At 39.8% G+C, this 18,473-nt stretch overlaps 2 protein-coding genes across 2 annotated transcripts; both read right to left on the bottom strand.

The window, feature by feature from the left end:
* Positions 1-723: 723 nt before the first annotated feature.
* LOC131970713 (olfactory receptor 2A14-like) lies at positions 724-1,704 on the bottom strand. Its single transcript, XM_059332135.1, has one exon. It carries the CDS (start codon positions 1,702-1,704, stop codon positions 724-726), a length of 981 nt encoding a protein of 326 aa, XP_059188118.1.
* A 13,378-nt stretch (positions 1,705-15,082) lies between these two features.
* LOC131970712 (olfactory receptor 52D1-like) lies at positions 15,083-16,060 on the bottom strand. The gene has a single exon (XM_059332134.1). It carries the CDS (start codon positions 16,058-16,060, stop codon positions 15,083-15,085), a length of 978 nt encoding a protein of 325 aa, XP_059188117.1.
* Positions 16,061-18,473: the final 2,413 nt, after the last annotated feature.

Genomic DNA, 18,473 nt, shown 5'->3' with positions numbered 1-18,473 from the left:
GGTTACAAATACATTATACTATAATAAATGTGAGGATATGTTACCATAAATGCTATCCCTCCCATGGGTAAATCAAATATGTAAGGGTATATATGCCACAAACCTGAGCAACATTAGTGTGGGTCTCATGGTTCAAAAGTGTGATTAGACAGCTATCAGAATTATTTACAATGATCAAGAATAATTATTAATTATAATAAATGATATTATATATATTGAATATGACTTTTTCAGATTTTTCGGAGGTGCTACAGAGATAAACTGCCATTCAAAAGCTTGTGGGCTTCTCCAACACTCCAGCCACTATCAGTGATTTACTACTCATTTCTGGAAGATTTACTACTCATTTCTGGAGGGAAAAACAAATGCCAAGTACTTCACCGGCCAGAGAGTTTATTTCGAAATTATAATAAGACCCGTGTTGATTCTTCAGAACATCACCTAAAATTTTTACATTTTGCAGAATGTTAAATCTTGAGACCTATCAGCAATGAGTGGTGTGTTACAATACAGTTTACTCACAATGACAAGGAACTTGTTCCAATGATATGGTTGAATTTTAGCAGGATAATAATTTGATATTGTCAAGCAAAGAGTTTTGCTGAAAACTGTATCAACAAAGTTCATATCAATTAATATATATATAATATATATAGTTGTGTTTTTATTCAGCACATTTCAAGATGTGATGTTATCAACCTACTGACACTTACTGACAACTATTTATTTCGTCAATATTTTATTTTTTCGACAAGTCAACATTTTGTAACCAAGAACATGTTTACATATGTTCCGTATTTTCGACATTTGAAATCCAAACATGACAGGACTCAAAAGTGGCTGTATGATGTAAAAATACAGAGACAGAATGATATGCAGCTCACTGGGTACACTGCTCATATCAAATCTACTCTGAATGGTTACAAAGCTGCAGCCAAAAGAAAAGTTGAGCAGAGAAGCAAGGTGAGGTGTGCAGGTGCTGACAGCTTTCTGTCTCGTCTGTTTGGAGCCAGAAAAACACACTCTGAGAATCTTCATGTAGGAGAAAAGGATTGGAAGCAGGGGGACTAAGATGATAACAGTACTAAACAGTCCATATATATTATTGACTTTGGGGTCAGAACAGGCCAACTTTGCAACAAGGTAGTTATGACAATACAAACTGTTTATGTTGTTTCCGCAAAATGTCAAACCGATGTTTAGGGATAAAGTAATTAGGACTTTCACAAAAGAGTACAACCATACAACAATAATAAAGATAACTGCTTTGTTAAATGTCATACGTGTGTTATATTGCAGAGGACAACAGATAGCAAGATATCTGTCATAAGACATGACGGCTAAGTTACAAAATTCTATGTTTACACAAGTATACAAACAGTAAATCTGCAGGAAACAAAAAGAAACAGAAACAGTGTGAATGTCAGAGAGGATCTGAACCAGAAGGAATGGAAACAACCCTGTACTACCATACAGTTCATTTACAAACAGGCTGCACAGAAAAATGTACATAGGTTCATGTAAGCTTCTGTTCACACAGATAACAACAATCAGAGAAGTGTTGACAATCACAATAACAAAGTACAACACTGCAGTTATCAGAAAATAAAAATATCTCAATGATCCAACACCCTCATAACCTTCAAGAATGAAGTAAGACAAAGATGATGAAGTTGAATTACCTTCTTGAAAATGGGACGCCATTATCCATAAAACTTTGCTTTAATAAAAAAAAATGAATTATTCCTTGATACAAGACATATTTTAACAGTGACTTTGTATTATTTCTGGAGCTTTACACTCTACAACACTGCTTCACTGAACAAAAAGTCTCACAAGTAGTTCTCACAGTTCTGTGCCTGTGCACAGACTGCTGTAGTCAACTGGGTCAGCTGCTTTATATACTCTTTTAGATCCAATAGATCTAACATCCACCCTTTCCTCAGGGCATACACCTGTTTGACTGGCAGTTTCAATGATTTTTTTCATTTTGTCAGCTTGATGCCTGAACCAGCTTCATGTCATTATGACACAATCCATCCATCCATTTTCCTCCACTTATGCGGGACTAGGTTCAGAATCAGAAAATTTGGTTCACTCCAGTTACTCCAACAACAATAGAAAGGAAAAGTATATATATGTGGATATATGTATACATGTATAAAAGTATTTGAAATAGCCACATCTATAAACTTAAAAATAAACAGACTGAAAGAGAAATACTACAAATTATTGCACAAGTAGCAGTATGAAAGTGACAGAAAACAATACATTTTAGTAAATGAAGGTTTTTCGGGGGCAGCAGGTAAAGTAAGGTATTTTAGATTCACCTCAATCCGGAGCTGCTGCGACAAAAACTCAGCCTCAGTGATATGTGCTCCACCAGTGAGCCATCAGAACGCTTGGGGGGATTCATTTTTACATTGTGATTCTCATTTTCATTGAAAAAAACTTTCCAGCTCTTCCTGGACTTAGAGGTGTTCCCAGGTCAGACGAGATATATAATCTCTGCAGGGTGTTCTGCACTCAAAAAAGTGAATGAGGTGGGTTGTGTACTGTATATTAATTTTATGTTTTCAGTTTACTTAAAATACATGTCTTTAAGTTAAAATATTTTTTCTAATAAAGTCCATGTAATTGTGTCTTTCGTTATGTGTACAAAATAAGTATGCATTGGTTAATCAAAAATAATTTAATTTAAGTGAATTATGGTTGAAATACTTCTTACATCCAGAAGGTGGCAGTAAGAAGAAGATTAAAATGCTTCAGACTGCACATGCGCAAACTCACCAGCTTCAATCCTTGTTCTTGGCGGTGAAGTTGCCAACGGTTCGAGAGAGGTAGGAGGACATGTTTCATCCATATCAAAGTCTGTTACTGTTGTAACCTATTATTGAGCATGATTTAAGTGTATATTTGTGGTACATCACTCGTTCTATATTTCTTCTTCTTGTGTTTTTGCGTTTGCTGCACTACGTTAATGTTAGGTCGGTCTGCTGTTATCCCACCAAGCTTCATATTAAAAGTTTTCCATCGGCAAACTAGTGGGGGGCTTTTATTGTGAAAAAGGTTACCCGAGGACCAAGAGTTAGCACGATAAGTTAGCACTGAAATAAAGCACCAGTAGCTTTAGGCAAGTGCTGGAGACCCGGCCGGCGTCACCAACAACTGGAGCCTCCGTTATGTTGTAACAAGTATGAGGGCCATCATAGTGTTAGCAGCGGATGCTAACTGCTAGCCAAAGTTAGCATCTAGCTCACCACAATGGCCCTCATACTTATTACCAGTCGAGGCTTTAGTTGTCGGTGATGGTCGGTTATCGGTCCGTGACATCTGTAAGCGGGATTCTTGACGTTGCGCGTGACGTCTAACACACCTCCCACTTGGTCCAACAGTCATCGTGTCAGATGCAGCACAACAACTGCGGCCGCTGTCGCTAACTGTGCACAGAGTGCTTGTTGTAAACAAATGGAGATCGCTAAGTGAACACATACTGTAGCAGCACATACACACTGTACTGCTACAGTGCTAACTGTTAGCCTGTTAGCACAGTGCCACTGCATAGCACTGCTGCTGCTCCCACTATCCTCCCACCTTGTTCCACGACGTCAAACTGCACTGTGAAAAGGCAGGAACATCATGCCTTTGCAGGATCACTACGCCCTATGGTGAAAAGCTGGCACAGATCTTTCCGGCAATATAGCGGGACATTTGAAAGGGGCTATATATGTCCTATATATCCGGATCCCGGGTGTGATAGCTGTTTCTTAACTGATTGATGTGGTGTTGACGACACTGCTGAGCTTGCTGTTTTACAAGTTGAGTTTCCTTTACCAATACCTATGTGTTTTTTTTGTTTTGCCCCATCCCCTTCCCCTCCCAGATTTAAATGTGGCAGTGTAAAGGTTGCAGTTCAACGACCTCATTTGGAGGCCAGTTACTTAAACATTACAGGTTAAAACATTCACATTATGGGCGCAGGAACCCATATCCTTGCCCATATATTAGTTGTCCATGTACATCTAAGTCTTGGAATGTGCTCAGGTCACATTTGTGTAGAGTCCATAGTAGAGAAACATCACGGCAAACATTGACATCGCCCCCATTGAGCTGTCATGTTTGTGGGTTCTCTGAAGTTGTCTCTGAAGAGGAGTATTTCACTCATATAAATTTGCATCTCAAAGCCAATGAAACAGTCCCCTGCATTTTCAAGGGTTGTACATTTAGGACAAATATTTATGGGACATTTAAATCACATAAAAATAGAAAACACCTTGGTTATTCTTACAGTGACTTTAAACCCAGACTCGTTGCAGAAAGAGAGTTTTGAAAGCTCAAGTGTTTCATGTTAACATGGAGACAATGAAGAGTCAGAAGAAGCCCAGCTTGAAGTGCAGTCTAGTATTCAGAGAGATGTCTCAGAAAATGTTGAGAAGATAATAGAAGAGAAACTTGCAGCAGTGTTGCTTAAGCTGGAAAACATACTCCATGTTCCCATTAATGCAGTCGATGAGCTTTTGCAGGATTTGCACTTCCTAATGAGTTCTGCATCACAGACTATATTAAATGCCATTTTTGTTTCAGATTTTTGTACTAAGCATAATCTTGACCTTGATGCAATAGAAACTGAAGAATTGGCCTCTGCCCTCTCTCTTTTTAATCCCTTGACAAAAGCAATTGGAGATCAGGGCCCACTTGCCAGTGCTTTTAAGCTGACTTTAAAGACAAGTTTCAAGTATATAAACCAGTTGAATTTGTTTTGGATAAGGAGCACAACCATACCTACCAATATTTACCATTATTGCAGTCACTGCAGCAGCTCCTTAGCAAAGATGGTATAATTGATGATGTAGTAAAAAAACTACAGTGCTCACCAAAATGAAACTGCACAACAAGAATACAAGTCATTTCAGGATGGAGAGTTTTTTAAACAAAATTAGTTCCTCCAGGGGAATAAGTGTGACCCTTTATATTGACGAGTTTGAGGTGTGCAACCCTCTGGGGACTTCTAGAAAGAAGCACAAATTTTGTGCTATGTACTGGATTTTGAGCAACCTACCCCCAGGCCAGCACTCCTCTTTGTCATCCATCTACTTGGCAGTACTGTGTAAAAGTAACTACATCAAGGAATACGGATATGGAAAAGTCCTTGAACCTCTTTTGCGTGATCTGGTTGTCTTGGAAGAGCATGGGATGTTTGTCCCAAAGATTGGAAAAAATATTAAAGGCACAGTACAATGTGTAGCTGCAGATAATCTGGGTGCACATGGGATTGCTGGCGTTGTGGAAAGTTTTTCAGGAGAGTAGGTTTGTCGATTTTGCACAGGGCGTCTCAGTGATTTTCAGACAAAGCAGGTTCTGTCCGGTGAGTTTAGTCTTTGATCCAAGGACGAACAAAAGAACATGTCAAACATGCACCAGAGACTTCCGGTCTGGTTGAGCATGGAGTAGGCGTGCAGCTCTCTAGCTCCCGCTACTAACTTTTTTATTTACCATTTTGAACCCTACTTTTCTCATTATAACGTCGAGCGACTGAGTTTAATTACGAATAACATCGATACTACGGCAGTAATTATGTCAAGATCTGGGAAACAAAGCAAGAAAGACATTGCAGCTGAGGACTCCGCAGTTTTCGCTAGCAGTGCTGCTAGCATATCGTCGGAAAATATCTCGGATCTGCTCGAGAGGCACAGGGCTTCGTTAGCCGCTGACTTCAAGTCATCGTTTGCAAGTCTGGAAGCCAAGCTAGACAAGGTTCAAGTTGTGGTCGCGGGACAAGGACAGTGTATAACTGATCTCGAGTCCAACGCGGAGGAGGTTAACCAACACTTGCAGCAGCTTGAAGATACTTGCTCCGCGTTGCAGAAAGACAACAAGTGGCTGAAATCGAAACTCTCTGATTTAGAGGGGCACAGCAGAAGACAGAATATTCGCATTGTGGGTTTGCCTGAGTCCGTTGAGGGCGCACGCCCGACCGCCTTTTTTTCTCAGCTTCTCGTGGATGTCTTGGGCGAGAAAATACTCTCTTCCCCACCGGAGCTGGACAGAGCCCACCGCAGCCTTGCGCCCAAACCTGGCCCATGGGACCGACCGTGTCCCGTCATCATTCGTTTCCATCGATACCAGATGAAGGACTTGGTGATGCGAGACGCACGCAAACAAGGTGAGCTGGAATACCGAGGCCATAAGCTCCATTTCTACGAGGATTACAGTGCTGATGTTCTGAAGCAGCGAGCTGAATACAAAGAAGTCATGGCTGAACTTTATAAAAGAGGACTCCGACCCTCTCTACTGTGAAGTGGCTGGCCTCTGTCACTGAAGCCACTAAATTCATCCATAACCTGGGAGAGAGTGCTTCAGCTTCTCCCTGATACTCGACGATGACTTCGTGGGACGGATCTGCCATAATGTAGCTACAACTTGTGAGTAAATAACTGTGAGTAAATAACTGTGGACAATTGAAAGGCTTTTCTCCCCGCTTTTTAAAAAAAAATTTGATTAACGCCTTCTTTTCTGAGTTATCCAGCTGTGCTGGCCTTTAAGTTTACCTCCCCATATTTTATTTTGAGTATTATAAGCTAAGGCAATTTATGAACAGCTATATGACAATTTTGTTGGTCATTTCATCTGTGTCTCTTAAACACTGTTTTTTATATTTTCATTTTTTACCGGAGCAGTCCTGGTTTGGGGAGATTACTACAGCTGTAGGTGCAGCGTGCAGGGGGAGTATGCATGATTACCTGTGATTCTCTGTTATTGCTCATAGTTGCCTAAGCCAAAGGGTATATTTGGTGTTAGTCGTTCAATTTTGTTAGCTTTTTGTCATAGCGTTAACTGTTAAAAACGTATGTTGGAGCTCGTTAAATAGGAAGCATATTCTGGGGATGTATAGAATGAGACCTGTGGAGGTCCTTCTGTGTTTGCTCCACAGAGCACTGTGTGAGCTTGGGGTTCAGGGTGTGTTTGGTCTGTTTTTTTTTGTTTGTTGTTTTTGTTTTTTAATTTGTTTTTGTTTTTTTACTCCCCTCTTCCTTTGGAGCTACTCACTCTTTTCTTTCTGCAAGTGTTCTAGATGAAGGGGAATCTTAACTTCATTAGCTGGAATGTTAAGGGGTTAAATCATCCAGTGAAAAGAAACAAAGTTTTTTCACACTTAAAGAAGCTCAGGGCTGGGGTAGCCTTTCTTCAGGAAACCCACTTGCATGATTCTGACCAATGGCGATTAGGTAAATGCTGGGCAGGACAGTTTTTCCATTCTAACTTTAAAGGGAAAGCCAGGGGTGCGGCTATCCTTGTTGACAGGAATATTCCTTTTGTGCCCTCCAACATTACTGCAGATAAATTTGGACGTTTTATCATTGTCTCAGGCAAACTCTACAATAAGTTTGTGGTTTTGGCTAATGTATATGCGCCTAATGTTGACGACATACAGTTTTTCAACAGATTTTTCTCTGAACTCCCTGATCTAAATTCTCATTCTTTAATTCTTGGGGGAGATTTCAATTGTTATTTAGATGCAGTATTAGACCGCTCCTCCCCTAAACCTACCACTCTCAGCAAGTCCGCCAGTTACATTAAAGCATTTCTCGACGATTTTAGCCTTTCTGATCCCTGGCGGTTCCTGTATCCTACAGGAAGAGAATATTCCTTCTTCTCCCATGTCCACCACACTTATACTCGAATTGATTATTTTTTTTTAGATAATAAATGAATCTCAAACCTTAAATCATGTAAATACGAAGGTATTATTATTTCTGATCACGCTCCCCTGGTTCTGGTACTAGCTTTTCCAGATGCTGACCATACAAGGAAGCATTGGAGACTAGATCCATTGTTACTTTCTGACGAAAGCTTTCTCTCACACATCTCTACACATATTAAAACTTTTTTAAGCATCAACAGAACACCTGATATGTCTAATAAAACAATCTGGGAATGAGCATGAGCATGGTGGAGCATGAGCATGGTATGAGCATGGTGGAAAAACTGGCAAACTCCTGGCTACTCAGCTGCGTGGGTTGAGAGCGAAACAACTTATTGCTGGAGTACGGACTGATAATGGATCTATAACATCTGACCAGAAAGAGATTAATGATAAGTTTAGAACCTTCTACTCAAATTTATACTCTTCAGATTGTACAACAGACTTTAATATTATGGAAAACTTCTTTAATAACCTTGATTTACCGTCCCTTTCTCAAGACCTGAGAAATAACCTTGATGCGCCTATCACCCAGGAAGAAATTTCAGCAGCTACATCATCAATGCAAGCAGGTAAATCCCCTGGCCCAGATGGACTTCCATCAGATTTTTAAAAAAAATTCTCTGCTGATCTAGCCCCCGTCCTGTGCTCAGTGTTCTCTGATTCCTTAAGCTCAGGTGCACTTCCCCCCTCGTTTAACCAGGCCTGTATATCCTTGTTGCTGGAAAAAGGCAAGGACCCACTAGACTGTGCTTCATATAGACCAATTTCACTACTAAACACGGATGTAAAGATTCTCGCCAAGGTTTTGGCCCGCAGATTGGAAGATATCCTTCCTTCTGTAATATCGCCGGATCAAACTGGATTCATTAAAAGACGTCATTCATTTTACAATATTCGTCGGCTATTTAACATTTTATACTCCTCCAAACATGTGGATTCAGAGTGCCTTGTCTCTATGGATGCTGAGAAGGCATTTGATAGAGTAGAGTGGAGCTATCTTTTTTTTACGCTTGAAAAATTTGGTTTCGGTTCTGTCTTTTCATCCTGGATCAAAACATTATATAAATGTCCTTCAGCCTCTGTTCTGACCAATAGTCATTACTCAGAATACTTTGATTTACACCGTGGGACCCGGCAGGGTTGCCTACTGAGTCCACTTCTTTTTGCAATTGCCATTGAGCCTCTAGCAATTGCCTTGCGTAGCAATGAGTCTTGTGTATTGGTGTATTAATCCACGTTTCGATAGGTCATATAGTTTTTTATCAATCCCTGTTCAATGACCATGATCATTTTTGGAGAAATTCTGAGATTATAATGGGTGTGTATTGCACGGAATGTTCGTGTCACAGTGTGTGACATCATCGCCAGAGTGTAGAGGGAGAGAAAAAATTGTCAAAAAATAAATTTGTAAACTGCACTCCAGGCCGCAAATTCCACTCTACAGAAATAATTTATACATAGAAATGTAGGAAAATTTGTCTTCTCACTCACAATCCTCTGGTAAAGCTGTCAGAGTTATAGTTTGGGCGTACGACGCACAGATGCGCCACCAACACCACCAACAGCCTTATTGGGTCCCATATTAAAAACGCAGGAAGATTTCGGAGAAAAGGAAGATGGAACAGTTTTTTTAGATCACTCTAACAAAGCTATTTTTTCATTTTTCTGAAAAAAAAAAATCATATGTAGACGTTCAGGAAGAACTCAGGACCATCAAAGTGAAGTCGGATCAATGATAGGTATTATGGTTTTGCCAAAAATGCTTTCTGTTCGAGGCCAGAAATTCCACCTGTCAATGTTCCGGGATATTAGCAGGTGTCAGTTAATTCTGTTGATTGCTTTGATCTGATTGCCTTTGATCTTTGATGTGATTACAGTTACAGATACACACACACACACATGCGCGTAAGCACGCACACTCCTCACACATGCATACACATGCTTCAAACACACGCACGCATGCACACACACACACACACACACACACACACACAGTAACTTTATGTGATTTTAATTACACACACACACACACACACACACACACACACACACACATTTTGAGGTTAAAGGGCATAGTTTGAAATCTCTGAAGAATCTCATCATAGTGTACACTCAACGGCAGTAGCCCCCGTGTCCCTTTCAAAATGTCCCCAGAGGAAATTTTCTAGTTATAAATACGTTACAGATTATTATTTATCAAAACATCTCATTGTGTAAATATTTTGTGGGAGCACCATAGTCATCCCCACTATATCATCACAATATCAATATTGAGGTAGTTGGCAAAAAAGGTCATATCACCTTTTCCAACCTAAAGCAACTAATTTGAGCACCACTAACCACAGCTTGACCAACACACTGCCCAGCTCATCAAAGAAGAGAAAGAAGAAAGGTGGCTCTGTAGGGACTGAAATCAGCAGGACTTTGGTCCCAAGAGGGATATGCTGTGTCTGTGTGTGTATCTGAAAGAGGTGAGTGTGTGTATCTGTAACTGTAATCACATAAATATACGTATGTGTGTGTGTGTGTGTGTGTGTGTGTGTGTGTGTGAAGCATACATCAGGAGGAGTAACTGTAATTGCATTAAGTTACCTGTGTGTGTGTGTGTGTGTGTGTGTGTGTGTGTTGGTGTGCATGGTTGTGTTTGATGGAGACTTGATATTTTTGTATGGGAGACAGGGGTCGGCAGTAGATTAACTGTGGCTCTGGCCTGAGGCTCAGAGGTTACCAAGGCAACTTCAGGTGGTTTTCTGACGACAGAGGCAACCCAGGCAGAGACCCACAGAAACATTGAGAAAAAGAGTTTTTTCCTCTTCTGCGCTCATTTCACATTTGGGCGTATTCTGACCAAACTGTAGCTCCTATCAGAAAAAAACAAAGACCGTGAGCGTCACAAAGACTTCCTGAACACTTTGATATGATTTTGGTGTTTCTACAGAAAATATTTTACAGACGTGCAATTTTAAAACGGGTCTGTTCTGCTTCTCTCAGAAAATCTGTGCATTACAGTCAATGAGGGGCAGAGAGAGACATGGCTGCACTTGGAGGCTGCCCATTTAAATTCCATATGTCTCTCAGATTTTTTGAGCACACTGTGAGAGACAAAACAAGCTTGTCTACAAATTTGGAAAAAAATTTGAGTATAGAGTGTAAATTGTGGCCAGGAGGAGTGTGGAAAGAGAAACGTTTCAGACAATCTCAGAGCACTTCTCCCACTCTGAGCGATGATGTCACACACTCTGACACGAAGATTCCATGCAATACACAACCATTATAATCTCAGAATTTTTCCAAAAATGATCATGGTCATTAAATAGGGATTGATAAAAAACTGTATGACCAATCGAAACGTGGATTAATACACCAATACACAAGACTTGTGTCTACTGTTTAAAGTTTAAATGGAGTCTCTAGGTGAAATTATGCCGGAGAAGTAGACGTTTAAAAATATCCAATTATTGTTCTTTTTCGCCAATTTTTTGCTCACTTACGTCGTGAAAAATTCATATTCTGTAGAGAAAAGTAATAGCACACCGATCCCGATCAAACCGCACGTTTTGATTTACAATTCGTCGACGAGTAGTGGGACGAAATTGTGTCCGGAAGAGGAAGAAGAAAAAATCCACAGTATAACATTTTAACATTTGCCTCGAGCACTGGGCCCTGCAACTATTGCATAGCTGAGCGAAGACCCGAACATCCTCTTCAAAGAATACCTGGTTGGTAATTTTAACCCTTTTGTTTTCACTCATTTTTTGACCATAACTTTCACTGTATGACATGATATGAAGTTTGGTTAGAAAGCTTATTTTTATGTAAATTTTCAAAATTTGGTTTTGAAATTTGTCTAAGGTCAATAGTTCACTGTGGCTAAAAATCCATCCGTTTCACCCGTTAAGGAGATAAATGTCCTGAAGAAACAACTGCTCTAAAAACACATTTTTGTGTTTGAAGAGTTGTCCTAAGGACACATACTAATCTCTGTACAAGTACACAACTCATACACAGATACAAATCACTTTACACAACTACAAATTCTACTGTTACAGACGCTCAAACCTTTTTCACCAATAATACCTTCATAATCATGCTATTTTGTTAAAGCAAAAGATAATCTTTGGAATTCTACAAAATCTGTGATTTCATAGATTGGTTGTACCCTTTCTTTCTTCCCATATGTAAAGGATGCTGATGGTACTGCTGGACAGAGGGAGCTCGAGCATCTTACCCTTGGCACCTACAGTGTCAAAGTCGAGGGAGGTGATGCCACCACTCCTCCAGCTGATGTTGGAATAGAGATCGAGGCTGTTGAAGTTCTACATGAACTGGGAGACGTCACCTCTGCATGTGCACTCTTAATGGGTGTAATATATGCACTTAACCTCAGTTATCCTAAGGAACTGAAAACCTTCTTTGAAGTATGTCAGAAGCTCTTCCTTCAATTGGATGCTAGTAGACTCTAAAACCAAGGTACAGATGCTCAAGAACAAACTGTATGAATGAACCAACCATTGATTATGATGCCGAATATTAATAAAAATGGATATTTTGTAGACTTTTTGAAAAACAAAACTGCACCCAAAACAACTGCAAAGATTGAAGAAGTTGAATAAGATCATCTTTCATACTTACAACTTAACCCATTGACGCCGGGAAAGCATTACCGCATTTCTACCATTAAAACCGGGAGCGCTGTTGCGTCACTCTACCATTAAGGCCAGGACAGCGGATATGTCATTTTGTAGTATTTGTATTTTTTTTCCACCTATTTTCGGTCTCTTGGCCAATGAAATGCATCAGAATCATGATCAGAATACATGCGGGAGTGTCGCAATGCAACATTGGACTTTTCCAGAACTTTGAAATCATGGAGGAAGATGACTATAGCGGAGGAGCTCAGCAGTAAGTGACGGAAGCGATCTGATGAAAACAGCGCCGATGATTTAATTGCTGATGCGGACTTTGATCCCTCGGAACCAATCGACCGGCATTTATGGATGAGGAATATGTTTTTAGACAACATATTTTCACCAAAGAAAAGACAGATTTGTGGCCATCTGGAGATAATAATAATATTATTAATAATATATTAATATTATATTAATTAATATATTAATATTAATAATAATAATAATAATAATAGGCTAATTAATTGTGATGATGATATAAGAAATCATGACTGTTTATGTCTTATATTACTTTATGCGTCGTTGAGTACCCTGAAAAGTGCAATATATAAAATGTATTATTATTATTATTATTATGATTATTGATTACAGTAGGCTAATGAGAACTATGTCTATTTCTTCCAATGGTCATATCATGTTTGCATCTTGCTAATGGGCATGTATTAGTATTATGCATAGGATTTTTTATTCAGTCAAATGTAACATTTGCTGTGTTTGTTGATTTTTTAAAAAACTTTATTGAAGGTTTGGACAAATAAACTCAACTTCGTATGAAAGCCACGGGCATAAGCTCTCAAATACTTTTTTGAATTTCATTTTTATCTGCTACAGAGGCTGAAAAATCTATTATTTAGTAGGTGTTGAATTTCCAGAAAAACCTCAGGTTTTAGGGGGTCATTTGAAAATCGCCCATAGGTTTTCCAGGTATTTTTTTCCAGGCGCTTTTGGCGCCACCACAAGGAACTTTAGTTTGGCGGTGCCTGTGGACAAAAGGCACCATACTAGACACCGTATCATACTAACTTACTGCCAAACTTTGCCTGAGAAAATGTAAACATATGGTCTTCTGGTCTGCCTGCCGTATTAACTGCTTTGTGTGCTTTTGCCTGCCTCCGACCCAGTGGCAGCCAATAAGAATGGCAAATTACAGAAATAGCCAATAGGTCTTGTTTGTCTATCTAAAAATTTGGACTTTCATAACCAGTTAAGAACTCTTGTTGTGGCTTTAAAAAACAAACACGACATGTTTGTAAAAAACAAGCGGTCTGCTAACTCCGCATGTATCGGAGGAAGCATGTGGCAAGTTCAGGGCTCTTCCCAGACCGACAGGGACGAGGTAGCACCAAGGATCATGGAATAGGACAAACTGGCTGATAAATAAAATGGGTTACAAAAATCGTGGGATAAAAAAAAAAAAAGATGCATGTTTAAAGGACAAATGTAAAGTATGAAGCCTGTAAATATATTATTTATGTCCATGTAGCATGACTGAATTAGATTGGGTAAGCTTAAATATTACTTGTTGATTACAAGTTATTCTGTCGAGTTGGGTCAATTCAATTGTGTTAATGTAATACAAGTTCATAAAGTTAGATGACCTTAACATTTTTGCTTTCAACTAACATCATACACTTTCGTGGAACCTGGTGAAAAAATAATTTTAATTAAAGTCAATGTTTCATTGACCTCAGGTTCTCCCACCAGCTGGATGTGAAACAAAATGTTTCTTTATACTTCTGAGTCCATTTTTCTGCTGCCATTGTGTGTAATGACATCGATGAAGATCAATGAGCCGGTCCTTGAAGAAGCCATGCAAGTCCAAGACATGACATTACTCACAACATTAACTTGGGAGCGGATCCTTTCTTTCTCCACACATTAGCCTTTCCATCAGTTTGGTAAAGGCTTCTGAGTGGATGGAGGCTTATCACATTCAGAGCATGTACATGTGTCTGCTATAATTTTCTGATAAACCAGAAAGAACAACTAAACAGGAGGTTATCAGATGATGCAAATATCAAAATAAATCCCTCCTGTCACTGTTGCTGACCTCAAACGATGCTGAGACTCCCTCCACATTTCACCTGTCAGGTGGACACACTAGAAAGCCCAAATTCTGCAAATTCATTTTTGTAACCCTCCATGACTTTCTCTGATATCTCGGAGGTTTTACAGATATTAACTGCCATGCAAGGTCATGTGGGTCTCTCCAACATTCAGGCACTATTGGAAAAGATTTACTACTGATTCATGTACGAAAAACGAATCCCAAGTACTTCACTGGCCAGAGAGTTTATTCCCAAATGATAATAAGACCCGAGTTGATTCTTCAGAACATCAACAACAATTTTAACATTTTGTATCTATCTGTATTTTGGTATCAAATGATATAACCCTAATCTCCTAGTATCTGGTCTGCTCCCTCCCCCCCATTTTTTTCTCTCTCATTACAAGGATGCCATATTGTTTAAATTTGGAACACTCCAACTACATGTCCTGGTCCTACTCAAAACATCCCCCCAGAGTGAGCCTTATATACTCATGTATTTTTTTATATGCAATTAAAATATAATGAAAGTTGTTATATTTAGGTATCCAAGTATACTGTATATTTTTTAATATATGTCATATATACTGTAAATAAAAATCAGCACATTTCAAGATATGATGTTATGAATAGTTTACTTTTTTATGTCTTTTTATTTCTGCGACAAGTCAAAATGTTATAACAGAGGACATGTTTGCATCTATTCCGTATTTTTGACATTTGCAAACCAAACATGACAGGATTCAAGAATGGGGGTATGATGAGAAAATACAGAGACAGAATAATACGCAGCTCACTGGGTACACTGCTCATATCAAATCTACTCTGAAGAATTTGAAAGCTGCAGCCAAAAGAAAAGTTGAGCAGAGAAGCAAGGTGAGGTGTGCAGGTACTGACAGCTTTCTGTCTCGTCTGTTTGGAGCCAAAAAAACACACTTTGAGAATTTTACTGTAAGAAATAAGGATTGGAAGCAGTGGGACTAACAATGAGACAGCAGTGGAAAAAAGTCCATAAATGTTAATCACATTGATATCAGAACAGGCCAACTTTGCAACAAGATAGTTATGACAACATAAACTGTTCATGATGTTTCCACAAAGTGTCAAACGGATGTTTAAGGAAAAGGGAATCAGGAAATTGACAAAAGAATACAACCATACAGCAATAATAAAGATAACTGCTTTGTTACATGTCATTCGTGTGTTATATTGCAGAGGACAACAGATAGCGAGGTATCTGTCATAAGACATGATGGCTAAATTACCAAATTCTATATTTGCATAAGTATACAAACAGTAAATCTGCAGGAAACAAAAAGAAACAGAAACAGTGTGAATGTCAGAGAGGATCTGAACCAGAAGGAATGGAAACAACCCTGTACTACCATACAGTTCATTTACAAACAAGCTGCACAGAAAAATGTACATAGGTTCATGTAAGCTTCTGTTCACACAGATCACCACAATCAGAGAAGTGTTGACAATAACAATAACAATGTACAGCATTGCAGTTAACATAAAATAAAAATATCTCAACGATCGTACATCCTCATAACCTTCAAGAATGAAATAAGAGAAAGATGATGAAGTTAAATTACCTTCTTTAAAATGGGATACCATTTTTTCTTTGCCAACTTTGGTTTAATGAAAAAAAAACAACCTATTCCTTGATCCAAGACATATTTTGAAAAAGAGTGACTTCATATTATTTACTGAGCTTTACAGTGAACAACACTGCTTCACTGAAGAAAAAGTTAGAAAATCTCACGAGCAGCTCTCACAGCACTGTGCTTGTGCACAGACTGCTGCAGTCACTCCAGCCAGCTGCTTTATATACTCTTTTAGAGCCAATAAGTCACATCCACCTTATCCTCAAGGCACACACCTGTTTTACCTGCAGTTTCTTTTTTTTTGTCAGCTTGCCTGTACAGTAAACTAGTGTGAAGGAAATTTGGTGTTTCCTGCATGGTGGGACATGAGGTAGGCGGCGACCTATTTGATATTCAAGACACAAGGCATTGTGGGAACTGACTCTGTGAACTTAACAATGATAACACCATGAGAGAGGGGAACATGTAGACCAGTGGACCAGTGTGATGTATAGGGCAGGAAAATAGGGCCGCATCGAGTCTTGCTGAAGAATCAATGTTGGGAAATACAACAGATATAAGTCGAGTGGTGTACGGGACTTTGTTGTACTGTAAAAGAGCCATTCGGAGTTGTGCGGTGTATGGAATACAAATGTGCTAATAAAACTTGCGGAACAGAGTATTGAGTGCTTTGTGTTTGGCCAGCTCACCCATTAACGTAGTGCAGTTGTCAGGATTGCCACGACAGTTTGGGGGCTCATCCTGGATCACCACTTGACTTGGACCAGGATTATTTTAGAGGTGAGGATCGGATCCTGGAACTCAGTACCTTCCCCTGGGAACAGGCTGTTGGACGCCGGAGAGGGTGAGAGGTTTGAGCGCCTGCTGAATGATCTGGAACTACTCAATGTGTGATTTTACCGGACATGGGTGAGCCAATACTCAGTTCTACTAAATTAAATGTATCTATTATTTTAGCTACAAGTTACATTTACAAAAATGCATTCCTAGTCACCGTGTGATTATTCTTTTTTAGATCAATGTCTCTTTTAATTTAAATTAGGTGTTGATTATGTTAACTACGTTAACAAAGAGGGGGAGGGAGGTGTTGACTGTCCATTGCTTTTTTTCTCACCTTGGGTGAAGCCTTGAAAGCTTCCGTTTTGTCTTGCATTTTAAGTGAAAACCCTAACATTGATTAAATTAAGCAAAAAGAAAATGGGGAAAAAGACAAAGCTAATCCCATTAGCTGGGCCAGCAAGAATTATGTCAGAAAAATATGGTGAGTGGACATGTGATCAGCTTGATCTGTGGGATAAATGGGGATTTCCAACTGGGGGTAGCTTCAGCACTGACCAACTTGCAATCCTAAAATTTCGATTAGAGCACTATGAGAAATCAGAAATTAAGGAAGGTTGAAGTTGACTGGGAAGCACTTGAGCTGTGGGTGATAGAGGCAGAGGCGAGGGCCAGACAAAGAGCTTCTAATGTTGTCCGAGCTTTTGCAGCTGTTCCAGAGACAGAGACAAGCCTGGAGCCAGCCCTGAACTGCCTCCCCAGCAGCCAAGCAGTGATGACTCCTGGCCGAGAACCCCCACCACCATGTCACAGCCAGCTTGACCACAACCCAAGGGCGATGGCCGTGCCAGAACCAGCTACCCACCTCAAACAAGGAGATGGACTCAACACATCTCCACCTCCTGCACCAGCACTGAATACTTGCAGTGATGCAAGGAGGGATCTGTCTGTGACTTCCCCCATACGTGGCCACTGCCCCTGCCACCAGCTGTCGACGCCGAGGATTGAGACTCCATCCACACTGCAGGGTGGCCAATCAACACATCAGAAGGACTATTTGATTCAGGGACAGGACCATGGAGGCCAGCCAGTGTCTGTTTTCATGCCATGGAGCCCAGAGGAGAGACAAGCAATGCCTGACCTTCCAGAACTATCCAAGAACTTCTCAAAGGTCTTGCTGCAGCTGGTTGGACACTACAGGCCTAACACCAGAGACTTCAGGACTGTTGTTCAGGGAAAACTACACCTGATATGTGGACTGTTCAGAGGTAGCAGGAGATGTCACAAGGTTACAAGAATTCATGAAGCACAACGGACTGTCTACTTAACAAGAGACTGCCCAAACGCACAACAACAAGGACATTGGCAGGCTGACCCACAGGCCATGGAATGGACTAATGGCCACCTACTGACCCACTCCCAAGTCTCAGAGAGGGGGAGTCCAGGGGTCACAACAAGATACCAAAAACGATGATATGGTAACACCCCTAGACACCTTTATACCACTCAGTAAAACAAGCAAAGCAAAACATTGTACTGGGTGGCCATGCTGTATATATCGCCGTTTTGAGTTTTAGGCTTACATTGTCATTTTCAGAATGTTTCATTGACTTTTTTAAGAATGTTTTATTGACTTTTTTATTTAC

This window comes from Centropristis striata, chromosome 4 (assembly GCF_030273125.1).
Source record: "Centropristis striata isolate RG_2023a ecotype Rhode Island chromosome 4, C.striata_1.0, whole genome shotgun sequence".
Classification (NCBI taxonomy): Eukaryota; Metazoa; Chordata; class Actinopteri; order Perciformes; family Serranidae; genus Centropristis; species Centropristis striata.
This window is presented reverse-complemented; position numbering and strand designations above follow the sequence as displayed.